Source organism: Xiphophorus hellerii, chromosome 20, assembly GCF_003331165.1.
Source record: "Xiphophorus hellerii strain 12219 chromosome 20, Xiphophorus_hellerii-4.1, whole genome shotgun sequence".
Classification (NCBI taxonomy): domain Eukaryota; kingdom Metazoa; phylum Chordata; class Actinopteri; order Cyprinodontiformes; family Poeciliidae; genus Xiphophorus; species Xiphophorus hellerii.
In genome coordinates this window covers 5,682,751-5,704,779 of record NC_045691.1, presented here as the reverse complement: position 1 = coordinate 5,704,779, position 22,029 = coordinate 5,682,751, and the positions used below count along the sequence as shown (strand labels likewise).

General features: G+C 36.9%; 1 protein-coding gene across 3 annotated transcripts in view; it reads right to left on the bottom strand.

Annotated features, from left to right (window-relative positions):
- The window catches only part of tafa3a (TAFA chemokine like family member 3a), a 95,284-nt gene extending 82,845 nt beyond the window's left edge, over nucleotides 1-12,439 (bottom strand). For 2 of the 3 annotated variants that reach the window (XM_032550444.1, XM_032550443.1), the window contains exon 1: nucleotides 11,964-12,435. Coding sequence is in view for 1 of the 3 variants with exons in the window: in XM_032550442.1 (XP_032406333.1) it covers nucleotides 4,479-4,573 (95 nt within the window). In the remaining 2 variants the exon portion in view is untranslated. Of the gene's footprint in view, nucleotides 1-4,478; nucleotides 4,586-11,963 lie in introns of all 3 variants that reach the window. The other variant, XM_032550442.1, reaches the window with a different exon arrangement.
- Between the last annotated feature and the right edge of the window lie 9,590 nt (nucleotides 12,440-22,029).

Here is a 22,029-nt window from a genome sequence, read left to right as displayed (position 1 = left end):
TACAGCAATACGAGCAGAACAAATTTATATTGGGTAAACTGTTGCCACCTGAGTGCTTTTATCACAGTATGACACATTTAAAAAAAAAAATTCTTTTTACAAAAACACTTTGTAAAAAAAAATCTAACAGCTCCAACATATCACACCTGTTTTACCGCAGAAAGATAACCATAATAATTATATGTCCACACTCCAAAATATAGATGCGGCCAATTTTATAAAGCAGATGTTTCAACAGGCTTGACCGCAAAATCTTCTGGGAGTGCAGCAGCATAACAGCAAGTGAATGTAGGTGAGACAGATTTTTAAGTAAAACAGCATATTGTGATTCTTTCATACACATGTTGGCCAAATGAAAAATCGAATTCAATGCTAGTGATCAAAATTAATAAAAACTTTAAATTATATTAACAGTGTGCACAGAATTAACCAAGTATAAGTGAAAAATGAGAAAACATTTTCAAATGAGCATCAAATTGGAATTTGAAACTCACTGGGGCCGATGCACAAAGCTACTTTGCAGATCTTAAATCTTAGCAAACCTGAGTTGACACATGCCTGGAATTCATGAACCAGATGCAAAAGCGGAATGGCCTCCTAAAATAGAGCTAACAAGCAAGTATTGTTGCTGCTCTGACACAGTTTGACTGCATTTAATTGAGGTTTTTCCCCTTCTGCTCAAAGCTGGTGGTAATTGTGGTGCAGAAGAAGAAAAATGGAAACCAGAGACATAGAACATTGCTTGCTTTACAGAGAACAAGTCAAGGATGTCACAAAGTGAATTAATCTTCTCACCCAATGAGATGTGTCCGCTATTTTTCAAAAATAATTTCTCTATCGAAATAAGTTGTCTAAATTATGTCTAAAAGCTGTTTCCTTCATTAAAATACCAAATTTAAAAAAAAAACTGTAGCTGTGGAGTATTCTAGTGGATACATCAAATATGCATATTAATAAACCAAACATATACAATACAATGTGTGGACTGTTCCTAAAAATATTCTAATGTAATTATGTGATAGTAGGTGGTAGAGCACTTTGGTGTAGACTAAACATGACACTTCAATAACCTCATATTGTTTTACTCCATGCCTTTTATATCAAGATGAACCAGTTAAAGGAGACATCACTCTATTGTCTCACAACTTGCAACATCACATCTGACATGATTCCTCCTGTCAAACATTGTGGATTATCTTGCATAATACCTTTACATCTATAGTTGAATAAATTAACAATAACACGAAATATCATTTCCCATCTCTGTGATACCTTGCGTTTATTAGTTGCGGCCTGATGCAAACATAATTTGTGCCCAGTTTACAAAATGTAATGCCTGCTTTTTTTATTGCATGTATTTGGTGCCATCTGCTTTATGAATTCAATGTAGGAAAATAAAATTATGGCAGCATGGTTGATCACCTCAACTGACTTTTATAACTTTATGGCTCTTAATTACTTAAGCATTTATTTTACTTTCTTTCTGTATATTTGCACTTTGACCTTACTAGATATTTCCCATAGGTGAGAGCTTCTCTTTAAAGGATAGAAAATGTGAAGTCATGCTCAGCAGAAACAAAAATAGGCCAGTTGAACAGACTGAGAAAAAGAAGGGAAAAAAAGTCGTAGACTACATTGTCCACTTGCAGCTGCTTTGTCTAACATAAGATTTCCTCCCACCTGTCCCATGGGGTGGCAGCACCCTTTGAACCACTTCCGCGTGACTTTCTGGCATCACACTTTCTGTGTGAATCCATCACATTGTCTATGTGAAGGGATGAAGACAGTGACATGCTGGATCAGCACAGAAAGTAAGAAGTGACGAGTGGGAGTACATTAGCCCCCTGATGTCAAGTGAGACATCAATTAATGAGGAGCCTAGAAATGTGTCCGTCCACACAAACAGTGCAACGGGATGCTACAGGAGGCCTGGCTCAGGGCTGCAGAGGGCTGGAGGATTTTAATTATTGAGGTCCCTGTTTTAAATGTTTAAATGAATTAGGAGCATGGAAAGAGGTGTTAGGAGGTGAACAAGTGGTAGGAAGGGAATTACAGCAAAAATATATATTAATTATGTCTTAATTATGCTGCAGAAATATATTCAGTGTTCATAGTGAAACTTGGTAGCCATACCCTCATCAGTGTTGTATCAGGTGTAAACAAAAGGATTATTTAACTGTAAATGTATAGATAATCCAAATCTTTGTGTCAGTTGTAGTCTACTCACTTACATACACACATACAATTATGTGTTAGTATATAACACTAATTGTTATGATGTTGAATATAATTGTGCACCAATTATATACAATTAGTACACAATTGTGTTATATACTAACGCCATTATGTGTTGGTATATAACACATAACTGTAGCCTGCAAATGAAAATCACAATAAATTACTATTGTAATTGTAACAAAAATCAATATTTACAACTTGAAAAAAATGTGTAAAACCTACCTACTGTTGCCTCTAAACAGTGTTTCTTTGCTGTTTTTATTATTTATTTTTTTATTACTGACGCATACCTGTACCATATTGGTGACACGCAACCTTTTCCAGTTTGGTTTCTATCAAACTGTGCAAGGGCACACATCATGACAGTAGCACGGCTGATATTTGTATCAGGCTCTGCCAGCAGGATGCAGAGTAAACAAATCCCCACTGATTGGCACCCGTTCCACTCTACAGATTCCAGCAAAGACAACTCAAATTGGATTCAAAAACAACACACTTAGATTTCAATTTTTCTTCACAGATGGGAGCATCACGCACATTGCTTGTGCTTTTGTCTCCAGTACCTGAAACTGGAGTATAAACAGCAATCAAATTGACACAGTCCCACAGAGGCGACACAGATGTTTGGTGATCTGGGCTTGCACCTGCCTATGAGACAAAAACAGAAAGACGGGGTGGCCAAAAAAGGCAATGGGACAGGTAGTGTGAAGGTCTTTCAGTGTGGGTGGATGCCTGTGAGTTAACAGTGCACCACTGCTTCTGCTCTCTCTTGATTTTCTCCTTCTTGCCCTCTGTCATGCCAAAGTCCAAAGCCCAGGAGAAATTAGTCACCCAGCACACTGTGGCAAGGATGGTGTGTGCGAGTCGTGTGTGCGTGTAATTGTGAAAGTGTCTGGGAAGGAAGGAGAGTGCTGTGAAGATGGAAGACAGAAGGGAGAGAGAGGGAAAGGGATAGTTTTCTGAAAAACTGTCCTTTTTGAAAGTATATAACTTTTCTTCCCATCTGAAAATTGATGCCGGCTTAAAAAAGGACATCAATCTAACCATCTAAAATTGTGCTGCAGAAAAAGCAAAAGCTTCACTGTGCTGGAGATATACAGCACAGCACAGTCCATAACAACTACCTCCAATAGCTATTATGGACTATTGGAGGTAGAGAGAACCTCCAGTAGTCCATAACAATAGATGCTCACAAAGACAGCACAGTGTTTGAGGGACCTGCATGCATTGGCTTTTTAAAAGTATGCATTTATTTCTTTATTTATTCTCATGAAAAGTACCATGAAAGTTTATATTCTTCAGGCAATTCCCAAATAAGCAAGAACATCTTAAAAGTAGATAACTATACATGTAAGTTTGTAAGTGAATATTTTCCAATCAGTGTTAAAATTGAAAAATAAATATGTTCTGTGTTTTCTCACCCCTGTTTTGGTTTATCTTTGCTTCTGTGTCCATGTTTTGCTTTCACTCTGCCGAGGGGGCTTGTTACTTTCCTTGAGTTTATGCTTTTTTTTATTTGTATATTTGTTTTTGTTAGGGGTTTTTTCTAGCCCTTGGGTTGTTCCAAATTTGTTTACCTTCCAAAATAGCATGTACTGTTTTTTTTGTTTTTGTTACACTTAAATTGCATTAGTCCTTTTGTTTTCTCTGTCAACCGTTCTGTTCATGGTTAACTTTTGTTCTGGTGTGCTTTTCTTTGATTTTTGTTTGTGGTGTTCCAGTATATTTACTAGTCTGCCTTCTCTGAAATCTGCGTTTGCCCCATTTGTGAAAGTATAAAAAATGAGAAACACCTGCAAAGGTCTAAATTATTAAAATAATAAGATTTTTTAAGGATTGCAACATAGGATTTTTAGTAACACGCTGTCCTTATTGTTCAATATCTCTGTATGTATTTCCACAAAAACACTGATGACAGTTTCCTGAATAATCCTGGCTCCCAAGTATTTTGGGTTTTTTTCCACAAATCTGAGTAGTTTTATTTCTTAATTACATCAATAACATAAATCTAACTAATGAGTCCAAATTCATATTCTGAGCGACAGAGAAAGTGTGTTTGAATGGATGAGAAACTAACTGAATACAGTTGCCTTTTAGCAAACTTGAACATGTGAAATTAGAAGAACTAGCCTGGATTTTTGCCCCACATTCATATTCTGATGCTTTTTCTGATGCGTTTGGAAACTAGAAGTCTTTTATGAAGAGAACTGACAATTCAGGGCACGAAACACAACACACACCTCCAGCTGCTGACGTGATGAAAGGTGCAAAAAGAGCGACCTGAAGCTATCCCAACGTGTAAGTTCCTGATTTGCACATCCTCCGCTCCTCTCATTGCATCCTACTCCTGCCAAGGTCACAAGTGAAAATGGAAAAAGAAGAAAAGTTGAGCAAAGCAGGCAGGCCAAACCATCTTTCTGAAAATATATACTTGTGTATCATTCTTTTGACAAGCCTCCCATTTCTTATACTAATAACTTTTTTCTCTGAAGCATTTTCAGAGCAGAAAATTTCTTCAATACTTTCAGCTCAGACTACATGGCTTCTGGTCAACCAGCCTTCCACATTAAAACCTGACAGACAGAAACTGTGTAATTTATTAATACCGGTTTTTAATTAGAGCCGCATCCCTGTTGAATATTTCCTGGTTTCTTAAACAAAGGACTAATGAGCACAGCAGATAACAGCATCATGTAGAAACCTCATAGTTAAAATTTTCTATCTACATTATGAAAAATAGCGTTTACAAGCACAAAGTGGAGTTTGAAAGCAACAAAACACAGAAGAGAGAAAAATACATATTGGCAAGACCTCTTAGGCACCACATTGGCTAGAAACAGAAAGAAAGCAACCAACAAAAAACATTGAGCTTCTATTGTCCCTAAGGAACCAAGGTTTAGAAATGGGGCCTCAAAAATCTCCACTTCCCAACCTTTCTACCGTGCTGAATGTAAGGGGCTTGGGGAGTTACGTTCTTTGCTGTGGTGCAGGAGAAGGTGATGAGAATTCAGCACAATGGCTCACTACTGAGTGTGAATGCTGCCAAACACTGAATATCTCAAGAAAAGGGAACAGAGAGAGGAACTGAAAAGAAAGTTGATAGAGCTGCAACCCACCATCTTGAAAAATTGAATTATTCTGCTGGGGCTCCTGTTCTCCCTCAAGCCCTCGTCATCCTCAGTTTCCATAACACATTAAGAGTTAGGTGGAAAATTTCCACTCAAACTCATGCGGCTCCCACTCAGGATACAGAGTTTGCTCTGAACGGTCAGGACTCTCTGGACTACAAAAATGCATTTTGCTTGCGTTTGCCATCCCTGCACAGCAAGGAGTCCCATTTACTGAGTTAGCACATAACTGACTTAAAGGTTTAAAGGTTCGCTTTTCAGTAGCAGCTCTGTGGAGATATAGCAGTATAATTGTGTTCTCTCTAAGGAATGAGCTCACCCTGCCTACATGTGCGTTGTAATCAGAGCTGCTCCTCTGTGTGTTGTTCCAGCAAGTTAGCCACTCATCACCTGAGTATTGTTCAGATCATTTAGACTGCTGATTGGATCATCTTGCACTGAAATGCTCTTTGGCTGAAATGTGCTCCGGAGTGATAAACAAGGTCCAGATTATCATAGTACTAGTGCTTTTCTCAGGAGGACACTCATGGCAATCGCTGGTAACAACTCACTTCAATGTCCCTAAGAAGTTTTGATTTTACATTATGTGACCATTCTGGTTGCTACAGGAAACAGAGACTTGGGGTTTTATTCCTACTTGCATTCCATTAACCAAAGCTTGAATTTATTTTTTACAAAATGAAACTGCTTCCTCTGCACATCATTTCTGCCTCAGTAGTTCTCTACATGTACTGAAGAAAATTAGCTTGGATGTGACTGCATCCTATGAACTTTGCCAGATAATGAAAAGCAATAAATACCAGCAGACTCAAAGACAATCATATTTCCTTCGTTTTGCTGAAATGTAGCTCAGTGATTTACACTTATTTGAACAGAGAAACACAGTTTGTTAGATTGACATTTGGAAAATTTAGGATGACATTTAAAATTATTTTTCATTTTATGTATAAATCCATTAAACGTTCAAATGTATCCTGTCTTAAAAAGGAGAATTTCTCTTTTTTTACGTGGTTGCTCCATTAGGAGATTGTGACCTATCATTATTTTTAAGTTAAGAGCCTAAGCAGTTGATGCAGATACGCTTTTCAAAAAAATAAATAAAAAACGGTGAAATTTTCAGGCCACTCAAATAAGGTTCAGACAAATAACCATTTTCATAAAACGGAAAGCACAAATTATTAATTAATTAAAACAATGTTTTGCTTTCAATTTCAATGTAAATGAGATTTTTTAATGAATATTTCAGATCTGTAATGATTTAGAGATTCTTTTATAAGTGAAATCAGATTACTTCATTTGTTTTGTAACAATGTTGTGCATTCAGTTTATTTTTGAGCAGGTAAAAACAACAAGTGTCACCATCAAAATTGTTATTGGATTTTAATTAATTTAAAGAACAAAATCTAATTGTTGTCACCGTCAAGTACTTTCAACTCAGCAGCTTTGGTGCCTGTGGCCAAACATTTGGACAGTTCATTGGAAAGCATGAACTCACTTAGATATTCATAATAATGCATCACTGTTAATATGGCAGAATTAGTTTTGGACAAAATAAAATAAAAACTGTGTAAAAAGACATAAGAGGTCCATCAAAGTATTCTCCCAATTTGGCAGAGTTACCTTTTAAACTGTATAACTACAGAACTTTGCTGTAATTCTGAGATATTCTACAAAACAGGACTGATTGTACTCAGTCAGGGTTGAAGGTAACCTTGATCATAAACACATTTTTTACTCTGACAACAAACTGTTGATGGATCAGGACTTTGTAATGGCCATTCTTTGTTTTCCTTAAGCCATTTCGTAACCAACATGGTGGTGAGATTAGGCTCGCTCCAGTTAGATCACATTTGACCCTGAGCTGTTGTTTTAAGATTTACTCACAATATTTTCTTCTGCTGCCATTGATACTGTAAAGTACAAGAGCCAATCCTAACAAAACATGATACTGCCATCATTGTACTTCTAAGTTGGGATTTAGTTCTTAGGCTGGAAAGTTTCCACTGTTTAGTTCAGTATGTATAAACAAGAACAATGGCCAAAAACTTGAATATTAGTTTCATTCGATCATAGGACATGTTTCTAAAACGCACATCCTTTCTCCCAGAGCAATCCAGCATTTCGCATAATGTCTTCTTCCTCCTTGAGAGCCCATTCAGCATATACTTGTACAAAATATAATACTCTAACAGTTTCAGCTAGCACCTTATTTCCAAGGTTGTGCTTTTGTTTTGGGTTGGATACTAACATGTAGCACCTAAACATGTTCATATCCTCTTATACTGGAATATGATTGAACAGATGTTATGAAATAAATGCTTACAATGCTATCGTGTGGACTTTCCAAAATTGTTGAGAAACATACTAGTTTTACTGTATGTAAACGTCTGACTTTGAGGAAAGTAACAAAAGAAAATGCTAAAAACATTCACTGCTGCATAACATCCAATTATTCCCTGAAATTGCTATTATAGAAATGGAGGCAAAGTTTTTGATGCTTTTGAGAACATTTATCTTCATTATTTTCTCATTTCTACATTGAATATGTGGTTTTGTTTTCTATGTTTAAAGTTGTTTTTGTCTTGCATAAAATAAACTTGAACTAAGAAAAGCAAAATGAAGGCTGCACTCTTCCAGCAAAGCAGTTCTAACATTAGCTGTTTAATAACAGTTATTTTGAGGGTCAGATGAACTTTGCCTGATTGCCTGTATTCAAGTCATGTGGACTCAGGGGGAAACATAAGGAGCTGACTGTCATCAAATAACAACAATCCCCCACAAAAAAGAAGTTTTAATGATGCAGCAGAAAATAAAAACAAGCCTCTGCACACATGCATCATTCAAGCAACCACTCAGGATCTCCTGCAATACTTCAGCTGCACACACAAACATCATCATCACCTGCCTCTCTTCCTCATGTGCACCAAACACCCAAATGTGCACACAGCAAAGCGGCATGAGCAAAATAAATAAGATATGCGGTTGTGCCTTTCCAGCCTAATCTTCCAGAGAAAAATTGTGCATCGCATCAGCACAGATCAGCCCTGATGAGTGATTAGGACTCTGCTGCCTCCCACAAAAACCAGTTTGTTAGTTTATTGTCTTAGTGTTTAGTCTGCATGTTGTTCTTCATTTCTACAGGGCTGTTTCTGGGACTATTCCTTTAAATGGCATCTATAAAACATGAGGGATGCTCTTTGTGTCCTCCTCCTCTTTTTGACATGACGGAGCAGCACACGAGCATCCCAGTGCTGCATTTCTTTTGTTACTGTGGTGCTCTGAATCTCCCCTTAAGCACCAGACGGATTCACCTCAGCAGTTTGAGCTGGCAAGCTGAGAGGTGGAACAAAAAGCTCTCTAAACACATTAGCCTATGAACATCACCGAGCAGCAAATCTTGAGGCACTGAAATCGAGTGTAATCATGTACACATAGACAGATGGTGGATTTTTTTTTATTGTTCTGTTAAACCAAACCTGTAAAGCCGGTAGGTAATATAACGATTCTAAAGTGATGCAAGAGACACGGTTTAATGGTTAATTTGTGACATCGCTGTGTATTTTCTCCTTGATAAGACACTGAACAGTTGTGTGCATTGCCTTCTGCATAAACAGACATGCCTTGTATTTTCACACCACATGACATCTATAAAGTGTGTTCAAGGAGGACATATTTAGAAGTACTGCAGGAAAAAAGAGGAATTTTAATAGTAAAATTGCACAATACCCATGCAGACCTTTATAAAGTGCAAAAACTAAAGTGCTGAACGGTTTGTTTCAACACGCTGAAAACACGCTACAGATTTTTTTATTAAGCCCTATTGATCTGACAGTGTGAGCAGGAAGATGGTGAACACAAATTCAGCCTGGGGTGGCTTCTTAAAACTAGAAACAAGCCTCTTATTGTGATGTTCTGCACCGTTCTCTTCTTCTAGATGTCACCTGGTGGCTCATGCATATCAAGGACGCTTTCCAAGCCTCACTCAGTGCTCTGAATTCTTCACTGTGTTGTTGCAATACCCGCTTGCTGGTAGCTTTTAAAAGACAAGTGGAATTGCGAGGCAATCTGTCTCACCTCTTTATATTGATTCTCCGACAAAGCTGCAGTGTGTTTTGTCACATGCAAATAGCACAAAAGCTCAAAATGTTTGCATCACCTGCTGTTGGAGACCACAAATGACAAAGTGCACAATTGTGGTGTCATGGCTGGCAAAACTTTTTTTTTTTTTTTTTGTGAGGGTTAAAAAACAAATTGCCACTCTCTCCAACAGAGTCTGCAGAGCAAGCTTTTTCCAAGTCTCCGGTGTTACTGTCAAATACAGTGGGGCTGTCACAGAGATCCCATCTCCAGTAATCCCAAGGTGGCCTTTACTCCGCCTGTCAGCAATAGCAACCAATAACCCTACACAATAAAACCCTCCAGAACAACAGTGGGCCACAGGCGGCTTCAAGGGCTACTGACGGCGATCTATAAAACAATATAATGGGTTGCCTGTCAGCGAGTGTGAAAGGGAAGATCTACGCCTCCTCTGACTCTCTGAGGGGACTTCAATTAATCACAGTAGAATTGTATCAGGCTGCAATAGGAGTATAAGGTTATTACCATCCCTGCATTCTGCAGGATGAAATGCGATGATAGCACTAATTGAGGAAAAGGAGGGGGAAAAAAAACAGCTGACCACACAAGGCAAGGTGATGAAGGGCAGCTGAAGGAACGAAGTAAACATAGACTAAAAGTGAAAAAGGAAGAGAGAATGATAGTCGCCTCAGTGATGTGTAAGCACAACCGTACATATCTGCATTCTGTGTGCAAAGCAGCTGACGACAAACACAAGAGCCAATTTTCATTAGAGGCTCTGTTTGAGCGTTCGAAGCATTTCAACAGGAGCCAAGCTGTTTCACTCTTATGGTGGATTTCACAGGAAGCACATTGGCCCCTGCTGTGGATTCAGATCTGTATTTGATCTGCCTGTAGAGCTTTACAGTGGGGAGCCATGTTCAGGTAACCTTTCCACTGATACACAAGATGGAAACACACAGATTATTTAACGGCATCCAGTTTTGAGATGTAAAAAATAAAAATAAAAAAAAACCACAGAGTCAGGCTAGACCATCCATTTTGGTCAATCAAAAGTGAAAGTATAGCTTAATATGTAGAGCCTGGAGTTGCGTCTTCTGTTTAAAGGTCATTTCAATCAAAAATGAATGAATAGATCAAATAAATCCTTGCACAAATCATCATAAATTTAATTCCCTAAAGGAATCGTTTTAGTTGCACTAGTAAGGTATTTTCTGTTTGGGAGCGTCTTGCAGTTTTCTCCTTGCTTTGACCTGGAGATTATAATTATTTATTACATTTTTGAGTTTATTTTTAAGCTGTTTTCCAAAATCCAAAATCCTGTTAATCCATAATATACTGTTTGATAGAGGTAGTTGACTCAATTCTCATTTGTGCAGCAAAGCATGTGTTCCTAACCTTTATTTGATTTTTATTGAACTCAATAAAGTGCATCACAGTACATGCTCTTGATTGATGGGTTATAGACTGAAACTGGCAGATTTTACTTTGAATGCTCTTAATGACTGGGGGAAAAAATCAGATTTTCCAGGATTTGGCCAACTGATTACCTATTAGAACCAGTCTTTGACTGTTGCATCTTTAAATTTTATTAACTTGTTTTATTTTAAAAAGGTTTTTTTGTTTTGTTTTAGAATTTTGCACTTATATGTGTTCATTTTTCTTCTTTTTATACATTTTATTTTTTTGCAGTTTAAAGCTGTTTTTTATGCACTTCAAAGATGAATTTTGCAAAGCACGTTGATTCATTCAAACTTTTAGTTTTCATAATGTCACATTTAGTCATTCAATATTCTTGTCTAAGAAATCCAGATGAAACAGGGATTATTATGAGTCATCATCCTCATCCTAAAGAGAAGGATTATGTCCAGTACAGTAAACTTTCATAAAAACTCTTTGGACTTTTAATTTCTCTTACTTGATATCAGTCACCAACCCACTCACAGAATGTTTAGGTCAGAAATGTCAGATATTCCATCCTTTTACGTGATTTTCCTTGAATTTTGCTGCTGCTTCACACACCTCTGTTGATGTCTCATGAATTAACATTTCAAACTTACTTGATCTTATTTGATCAGGCATGGATTTAATAAAAACAGCATGGATTAACATCCTATGCAGCAGCCTGTGCAGCTAATAGGCAGAAAAAAAGATCCACCAATTTCTGAACCAGCTTAAAGAGGGAGAGAGAAAAAAACTGGTCCTGGCTCTGTTTAAATTGAAGAAGTCAATAAAAAAAATGTGTGCTTGGGCATTGATCTGATTTTGTCTGACATGCTGACAATAGAAAGTTTAAAAAAAAATATGCCAACCTGCAGCAACCAGCACAGGACTTAAAATCGTCAATTTCCAAATTGGTGTCATCAGTGATACCAGTAAGCGTTTGGAAAATTTTCGATGGTTAATCTCCTTGTTAGAATTATTATTTTTTTTTAATCATCTTGTTGAATCTTTCAGCAACATCTCAAATATACAAATAATTAAACAGCAGAGAGGTTAAAAACTGCAAAGCCGACCTACCTGCTTTTGTGCTCTCAGTTAATCCCCGATAACCGTCCTTTTTTTTTTATTTATTCTCCATTGCAAACCGCAAACACCACAAACATGTTCTTAATGGAATTACCATATCCTCCTCGATAAGAGACGCCCTGAACAGCACCGAACCTGAAAGCACGCGGTGGGCTGATACCAGAGCTCTCCAGACGCGCAATCCAAGAGTCAGAAGACTCTAAACTGAGCGCTGCTGGTTACTCGCAAGCAGCGAACTTGAAAGTCTATAAAAGTTGCGCGTCCTCCTGGTCTGACTCACAACTTCCCATCCTGCCAGAGAGCCGCTGCAGCTGGACTCAGAGCCGGACAGTCGGACATAGTTTCACGATTGAGGCAGGGTGAGCTTATTTTTTTTTGTTGTTTTCTTTTACAATCCTCCTTCAACAAAGTGAGTTCGGTTTGGCTTGGGCAACAGCTTCGTGCAGTTAAAGAAATGAATCTGAGCTGTTCAAGGAATGTCAGCGCAGCCGGATTCAATGCCGAGTGTGTCTGCGCTGGTGGTGTTTTAGCGCCATCCAGCGGTCATCCACAATTTAATCTGCAGTTTTTGTGGATTCTAAATAATCTGGATGCTTCATTACATGCAGAAAAACATAAAATAACATAGAGATATAATTTTGGTATTACCCCTATTTTTATGCCATTGTTAATTCCCATCCATCAGATTTATGAAAAAACAAAGTAAAGATCACCATTGATATAATTTTAGAGAAAGAGCTTTGAGATATTTTAGTGAGGGGAGAAAAAAAAGAAAAAGTTGGGAGTTGCATGACATCATTTGTGAGAGGATGAATGCTGAGTTTATCTTGCGCTTTGGACAAAAATGCATCTGCTTTGTTGTATTTTATCCAGAAAGACAATTTTCTTTTCGTAATTCTGGCACCGAATCACTTCAGGGAAGATCAATAAGAAGAATAGAGCAAAATATCAAATCTAATAAATAAATAAATAAAATGAAAAGGTATACATTGTCAATGATGGTAAAATATTGACATTGCATTATCCTTTGTTATTTAATTCAGTTTTGCACAAAATATGTTTTACATCTACCAAATGAAATGTTTTGTGCTAAAAGAACTTTGCAAATCGACTCTTCAGCTGTTTCTCATAATAAAAACTAAATCATAAACTAGGAGATTGGGCACTTTTCTGAAAGTTTTTATCAGACCTCAGTCTATAGTGTTTTCAGCAGTTAATCTGATTAATTGGTGAGAAACAAACAAACAAAAAAAAAAAATAGACAAGATACCAGATGACCTCAAGCAAAACAGATCAATAAAGTAGTTTCAGTTAGCACTCATAATTGTTTTGGTTATTGTTTGAGGTTAAAAATATTAGCTGAATATCTTGGTGGAGGGAATTGAGTTCTAATATACAAAAGGTAATGTTATTTATTTTTTTTAAAAAAAAACAGTTTTAGGTTGAAATTTGTACATGTTATTTTTCTGCAAATCTTTTACAAAAGCTCATCCAAAGATGCTAATCCCAGTTTACTTGTTCCAGTCTGTTTTTCTTTACCTCACAAAGTTTGAAGCTGTCTCTTAGTTTTTCCATCTATTTACTCATTTTTGTTTACCTGGCCATCTCACCCTGAATCTCCCTTTCAGATTACACATTTTGAAATGATGATCTATTCTAGACCTCTTGCATCTAACTGCTAAACTGTAAATATGCCCTCTTCCTGATATCCTCTCAGACTAGCTTTAACCCCTTTGATCTTAGTCTTCCTCCTTCGTTCACTTTCTCTCTCAAGTCATTATCTCAGAAGATTCCTCCTCTGACCATTTTTCCACTTCAAAAGCTATCCAGATCGATTCGATAAGGCTTAGATCAACCTCTGTGTGTCATATGTGGAAACATTTTGACTTAGTTCAAACCTCGTCTGTTGTGGAACATGTAGTCTTGTTAAAATGTCGCTGAATTGTGTTGCTTTTTAGCCCATTACAATTTAACCAGCTAGTTTTTATGATAATATTTTACTGGTTTCTGTGCCAAGATTAAACTTGGATTGATAAAAGTTGTCAAATAATTATTGGAGGTATTAGTTTTTATGTTTGCTTGTATATAAATTCTGTCTGCTGCAACTCTACCATCATTCATTAATCTGTTTAGTGCCCTTTAGGGATCTTTCTCCTAACCGACGTAGCTTAACGTATAAGAGACTTGATTTACTTATAAAGTTAAAAATAATTTGATTAAATATGTGTACTAATTGGGGTTTTACTAGCCAATAGTGAGTTTCATTTTTAGGTTTTTTGGAACCTGTTGTTTTTTTGTTGTTTTTATTTGTTCAGGTAGCAGGTATCCAACAGCAAATTAAGGGATTTGGACCAAGCATTTGTCCATAACCTTCATCTAATGGATTGTTTTTAACTTCAAAAGGTGCTTTAATGCACATTGTGTTGGCTGATGTGTTAAAGTAATGCCTGATATACAGACTGAAGATGGTGTGAGTTCTTTATTTTGATGAATTCAAATGAATATTAACTAATATCAAAATGATCAGTATGTCAATCTGATCAAGGATCAGAAAAGGTCCAGGAAACAGGTGGGTGGTGCTTTTGTACTTGTCTTTGCTTCTTTTTACCCTTCTAATGAACCCTCTGATTGATCAGAGCTCATAATTCAAAGCCATATTTAAATTTGTTCTCTGTTGTTCAAAATTGGTTTCAAAAATATTAATGTGATTGTTTCAAAATAACTTTTTTTACATGAATCATTCACCTAAACCTTTCATTTGATGGTGCCTGAGTTGTTTGCTGTGCACCTGTTGCATTATTATGATTTTTATTCAGTTTAGAAATATTTACTACTTGAAAATTATTACTTTTGCTAATATTAGCAGCACAGTTTTATCTAAACATTCCCACTGCCACTAAGATCTTATGATTTAATTTAAGAAAGGAATGAGAAAGGAATAACTCCTCTTGGATGCTTTTATGGTCAAGCAAAAGTTTTGATTGATTTTTTTAATAAGATATGAAGCAGTTTCTTCTGGATTTTCTCGGTTCTCTGACTTTCAGCTTCTGGTCCACCTACTTTATTAACCACAAGCTATAAGTTCTCAGCACTTGGACTTTCATTTGAAGTTATTTGCTACTTTTAATGGTCTAAATAAGAAAAATACACTCTAACCAGAGCTGCTAAAGCTTTTGCATTCTGATTCCACTCTCATACAGCACTACTCTTTACTCTACAAGGTCTTCCCCCTCTTAATTGCATCATCATCTCTCCATTTCTGGAACAGTCTCTTTCGTCTGTCCCTTTGAAAATCTGGGAAAGGTTGGAATAATCAATAGCAACCTTTGAAAGGGCCTACAGAGATGGAAGTCAAGCATTTGGACTTCAGGTGAATTGATTTGGGACTGCCCTTAAGAATGTTATCATCATAAAACCAAAGCTCATATAAATTTCCTCACACACGCAAACACACGCCCGCAATTGGAATCCCACACATGGAAGCAGAATAAAAGGGCAGAGCACACCAATCCCTGCTGACCGAGTACAAAAAAATGTCAGCTCATTATCATCGACCAGGCTGAGCTATAAAATTCAAAGCAGATAAGTAGACCAGAGTCAGGCTTCACATCACCACATAACTGCCTATGAATACTGAGGCTGTTATTTTTGATTCTCTTTGCGTCATTTATATTAAACGGTTCCCAAAGTCATCAAGTTTCTTTCTTCCCCGCCGAGTGTCTCTCACAAGCGCTGTGCGATGAAGATGACCTCATTAATCTCTCGGGCATTGTGTGGTGCTGCCCCATCAGTCCCCAGACGCACCGGTTTGTGACAAGGCTCTGCTCGTTAAATCATCTGACAGGATGAGGTCAGCGGCGTGGTGAGGAGCCTCAAGCTGGCCAGGAGCAGATAAAACCAGCAGCGTGAGCTGTTGTTGGAGAAACTCAACAACAAGTGTACTGTAGGTGGCAGCGGGGGTGACTCATGAGGTAATCCCTGTTAGGAAGCGTTTGGCATCAAAGCGGAGTGAAAATCTCTGGTTTTGTCTCTTTGGGGTCACACCTCATGAAGAAACACTCCAGGCACCATGTGATTTGGCACCTTTAGGAGGAAAATCTCACCACCTCCGTTTGTGTTGTCAGTGTAGGTGGCGTCTTGCATAACACTCATCACACCACGCTTGTCATCCTGTGATTACTCTCATTTCACGCATGCAACATGACTTGTTGTATGGGGTTTCTGCAGCTCTGCATCGATTGCGGCGGTCTGCAGCTTAGTTTAAAATAACAGCAACCTGCGAGGAGAAGGCCGAGCACTTCACCTGAACCCTCTCTTTGCTCTCTGCAGAAGTGTGTTTGAAGACAGCAAGACGTCTACCAGAAAATTGCAAGGGGAAAAATAACCGACATTATGGCCTCAGGAAAGGAGCTCTCCATCAATAATTCAGAGGATGCAGCAGTTAATGCCCCCTTTAATTCAACAGGTCTGCAGACACCGGTACAGTTATTCTTCCTGAGCTGCGGACGCTCGATGAGAGGCCCCTACATCAGGCTTTATGGCTTTGTGTGTGGCTGCACTGCCGGGTCTCTCGCTCGACCTCAATCCTAACTGAACGGCCATTAACAGGTTTTCATCAGGGGCCCTCGATAATGGAGTTTCCAACTTCAGCAACACTCTGAGTCGAGCCAAAGGAGGCTCCATCCATAAAGAAAGAAATAATGCCCACATAAACTCAGAATATATGAGCTCAATTTAGAGAGAACATTGAAAGTACATCTTAAAAAGTGAGAAAAAAATAAAAACACTTTTACAGCAAACAATATTACACTGCAAAACAACCACAGACAACTTAGTTAGATTTGGAAAAGTACAGTTTAGAAATAAAGTACCGACTTAGGTTTAACGATAAATGTGTGACGATAACAGGAAAGGAGATGCAATATTTAAAAAGCTCTCTGTTTATTTGTCAGATGGCTTTTAATGCCCATATAATGCTGTGAAAAAGTATTTCCCCCCTTACAGATGTAATCTGTTTTGGCTTAAACTTTTTACATCATTAAACAAATGTAATTGTCAGATAGATAAATGCAAAATGCAGTTTTTAAATGATGATCTAAATTATTAAGGAACAATGTAGTCCAAACCAATCTGGTAATCAACACCCTTGTTAAGTTATTATTTACTGTCTTTAACCACTGTCATTTTTATTATAGTTTTTAACAGTTCCATTCAATTTCACTAAATAGCACCAAGGCCTTATTATTCCCAGATATGATATATCAACAATTCTCTAAATAATACTAATTAATGCAACTGTGAAATCAAAATATGGTAAAACCCAGTGGAATGGTTTAGTCTACTAAAATGTCAAGTTATGATATCAAACAGTTTTCTCTAATCGCTTAAGCCACACTATGTCTGTCGTGATTGATGGAGGATATAATGGATCCATATGCAGGAAAACTGCATATGGATCAAACTCACTATTCAAGTGAATTTGAAGATTTAATGAAAATACAAACTTACAAAAACCACAGGGGTCCAGGCCAAAACAAAAATCATAATCAATCCACACAGGACAAAACACAGCAAGGAGATACAGGGAGTACACAGGGTTAAATGGGGAAGTAATGGGAGGATCCAGCAAGAAGTAACTGAGAATAAGGTGCTTAAGTACTGGGAGGTTGAATGCTGAACAAAAGGCCTGGGCTGATGAGCTAACGGGTTGCAGGTGTGAGGGGAGAGAGCAGAAGGCAGGCTAGAGAGACAGAGAGAGAAAGAGGAAGTGACACAAGGGACAAGGGAGAGCACACTGAGGACTAGGAAATGAATCTAACAAAATAAGTAGACATAAGGAAACATAATATAAACTAGAGTGACTAAGAAAGGAGTAAACACAAGAAGTTAACATAACTACAATCACTAAAAGAAGGCACAGAAGTAATAATAGAAACAAAGCAGAACTAAAAGAGATAAGAAACTACACAAAACACAAAAACAACAAAACAGGATTTGGAAGGTTGTCCAGGCATAACTATGCCTATGGTCTGCACCCTGGACAACCTTCCAATTCATCACAGGGCAACACATACACCATTACCATATATTTTATACTGACATAGATATACCATCGGTCGAAATCGCTCCTGATCACTGATAAGAAATTAGTAGGTATTGAATTTGTAAAGTTGAAAGACATTCTCGAACTTTCAGTAGCTCTATTTCAAATATTTGTCCTGGTGTGTATATCTTTGGCCCCCATGTGAACTCAAGAAAATCCCAAACTCAATAACACTAGCACATCATAATTTTTCTAAATTCATTAAAGTTATGTGATATACTCCCACTCCACTCCCAACATTCAGGAATTGTGAATTAAAAATAATCAACTTTGTTAACTGAAGGTAAAACATAAAAGAATATATCATACAGCTGAAAACAGTACATGTAGAACTGTGAGCAACATCTAGTTTGATTGAAAACACAAGCTGGGGAAATTGATCTGTCACACAATGATACATGAACCCCAGATGACTCTGACTTTTAACTTATCTCCACAGGTTATCAAATATCTCCTCTCAGCAGAGGTTTCCCAAACTGGGTCGACCGTGTGAAGTGCAGCCACCTTTTACAGAAACAAAGACAAAAAAGCTAAACGCAGAAACATCTCAGTGTTTCTCATAGCAGAGCAGTGTGCCTCAGCACCTGCTGTCAGAGAAGCAGAGGGTCATTCATCAGGAAAGAGATTAAATCTTTATCCACTGCTTCTCTGTGTTGGGAGTACTTTATCTTGAGAAGAGGGGATAAAATCAAAGAGGAAAAGAAATCATTCTTTGAGGCAAAGGAAATCATTCAGCTTTCTTTTTATCACTCGCCAGCATGTGGTGTTGTAGGCCGCCTGCAATACAACAGCTGCTGTAAAAAAAAAAAAAGTCATACAGATGTGCTAAAGAGAAAAGATGTGGAAGTCTAAGAACATGTTCAACTGTCTGAGTCACTTATTAAATACAGGATTTACATAATTTCAAGTGTTAAATATGCCAACAAACATACATATAGAATATATATTTGCGTTTTCTACTTAAGATGAGTTTTTATTGGTGGCTATTTGGCTCCATCTACTTGTAAACTTACATAAGTGCAACTTATTTATTTATGGCAGTAATTCTTTTGCATAATCTGTGATAAATAAATAACACTTAAATAAATGGCTTTTGTTAAAGTTCACGTTATAAACTTTGATATAAAAATAGCTCAACAACATTTTTAAAAGCCATTACTGTAAATTTAAGAAGGATTTGTGTTTTATGGTGATATAGCTGATTTGTTAAGCTTGATGTATAACATTCTGAATTACATTTGTGACACAGCATGTTATGTGGATCGGTTTATTTGACCAGGAAGAGAAATAACAGTCCTGCCTTTGTGTGACTCATATGCAGTTGTAGTTTTCCTTAAAAGGGAAACACATTACTGCTGCTTTGATCTGACTAAAGCTGGCTTTTAATGAAAGAAATTGAAAAATAAATATCAGAATGTGACAATCAACTCATAATCTGTATCCATGATTTCTTGCAGAATCTTATAGACTTATGAGAGTTTCATTGTAAAATTCTTTGTATTTTATTGGAAAGCTATTTTATAGACCTACACAAACTGTTGCCTAAACATAAAGTGAAAGCAAAATGCTACAACTTTTTAATAAGAAAAATAATGGTGTTCAGTTCCCTGACTCAGTACAGTACAAACATGTTTCACTGAAATTACAACTGCTAGTCTTGTCTAAAGCAGATCTGCACATCAAGAGAATGAAATATTTGCTTATTACTTTTGCAAAACATCATTCAGCTGTAGCTCCTACTGTAGGCTTAGTGATGAAACCTGGAGTCTTCTACATGTTTACTAAACTCCCTACATTCCTTGTGGAAACAGAACTAATGACTTCCTTCTAATGTTTTTTTTTTCTCATCCTCATGATGATAAGACAGAAAATGCCAATAAAATACAATTAAGTTTGTGGTTGCAATGTGACAAAAGTTCAAGAGGGACTGTATATGTTTGCAGGTGACTAAGTGCCTATAGAAGGAAGTTCTTGTTAAAGCACATTGTTCTGTAGGGGCTGTTCAATTTGTCTGCTGTCCTTCAGCCATTATAGATGCTGGGTTCTCAAATGGAAAAACAATAAATAAAAAACAACAAAATAAATTATGTAACTCAACAGCAGGCTCTTCAGGTAGGTTCCACTCATGCAGAAACAAAACAAGCATTTCTCATTGTGCTTTCTTTGCTCAGCCAAACACTGAAGTAATTGAGTGCGATGTGAGCAATTAAATAAACGCCTTCTTTTTCCATTTAATAGCCTACTGGGTTGATTGTAATTTGGACGTTCTTTTTTTTGTAATTTGAAGAATGACTACAACTCAAGTGTGTCTTTTTTTAAAGTTGTTATTAAGCCCAGCTACACTGGGGGGCAACATTTTACCAGAATAATGCATCTTTGTTCTTTCCCTTTACAAGAGGAAACCAGACAGTGATGTTCCTTTTCATTTGCAGTTGTTGATTCAGAATGTTTTTTGCTTAAAAAGAAATTGTCAGAAGTACCTATATGGTCTCACCGATGTGTTTAGAAAGGCTTACAACCACCAGGAAAATATTTAAATTCAAAACGTGTTACTGTTAGTTGTGCTGTGAAAACAAATTTTAGAAAAATATGCATTGTGCAGGTGACACTAAATAAAGGACTAAAAAACTGCATGCCATTATTGGTGAGGAGCCTGAAGATGTTCCGTCAAACAGCATCTCCACCAATTAGTCCCAAAGATGACCATCCCACTTTGATAGAATGTATTTTAATGCTTCACAAAGACTTGCCTTAATACAAATAAAAATAAAATAATATAGTTGTCTATAGAATAAGTTTAGCTTAACTTGTTTACCATCACCAATGTTGTAGGATGCAGCTCAAGAATAGAAAGTAAATAGGATTATAAAATCTTCTGAAAGAAAATGTGTTTTTTTAGAATATACAATATCTTTGGGTTAAACTTTTGACAGTTTTCAAACTGGTGTCAGTCATATGCTTTTATATTGTTGGGTAAAAAAAGAGCAACTATTATTGATGCTACAGGATTGTTAAATCTTAGTTTATATATTTTTCTTTGGGCAATGTATTTAAACTTTATGTGAATATCAAAAGAAGCTATTAACATTATTTTCTATACTATTGAAAACTGTTTAAATATATGCCTGTTTATTTGGTCTGTTGTTTAATTTTTAAGTTCAAATACTCTTCAGGTTTTCTTGTTGAAGTGTAAACACTGACATTTGTATATATCTCTCTCTTGCTCACACCTATAGTGACTTGCTGAATAAATGTCAATACAGAGAGTTACAACATTTAATTTCCTGTTGAGATTAATAAATTGAACTCAGGTGAACTAAATAGGTGCTAAATTCTTCAAAAATTGATTTGTTCAGGAGTTCTTACCCATCTTAGTTAAAAGGCTCCTGTTGCAGAAACACATCCTGACAGAATAATACTGTCATGGCCGTTTCACTACAGCCATGGTACTCAGTTCCTAGTTTCCATTCTTATTAGTGCTGTGACAAATAGTTTACAACCTCATGTCACCATATTTAGGACTGTGAAAGGAAGCTGTGGTACTCTGAGAGAACCCAGAGAGAATATGCAAACTCTATGCAGAAAGACCCCTGCTGGGATTTGAACCCAGGACGTTTTTAATGCAAGGCACCAGTGGCACTAATAATTGTACCCTTAGAATAATTGCACCGAAAGGCTACTGTATAGAGTTTACAAGTAGGTCATTGTGAAATTGTCTCCTCAGACACATACTGAAGGATACTTGCATGTTGATTTAAGCTGGTAGGTTTGAATAAATTTAATTTTAAAGTCAGACAGCAGCAAATGAGGCGAGTTGGACTGAACCTACTCAGAGGTGAAAGAAAGTGGGACTATAATCTAGTACATTTTTTTATATATATCTTTTGGTTAACTTGTCTTGCTTAATCCTCCTATGTTTATTTTGGGTGGTTCCGTAACTTGTTATATATATAT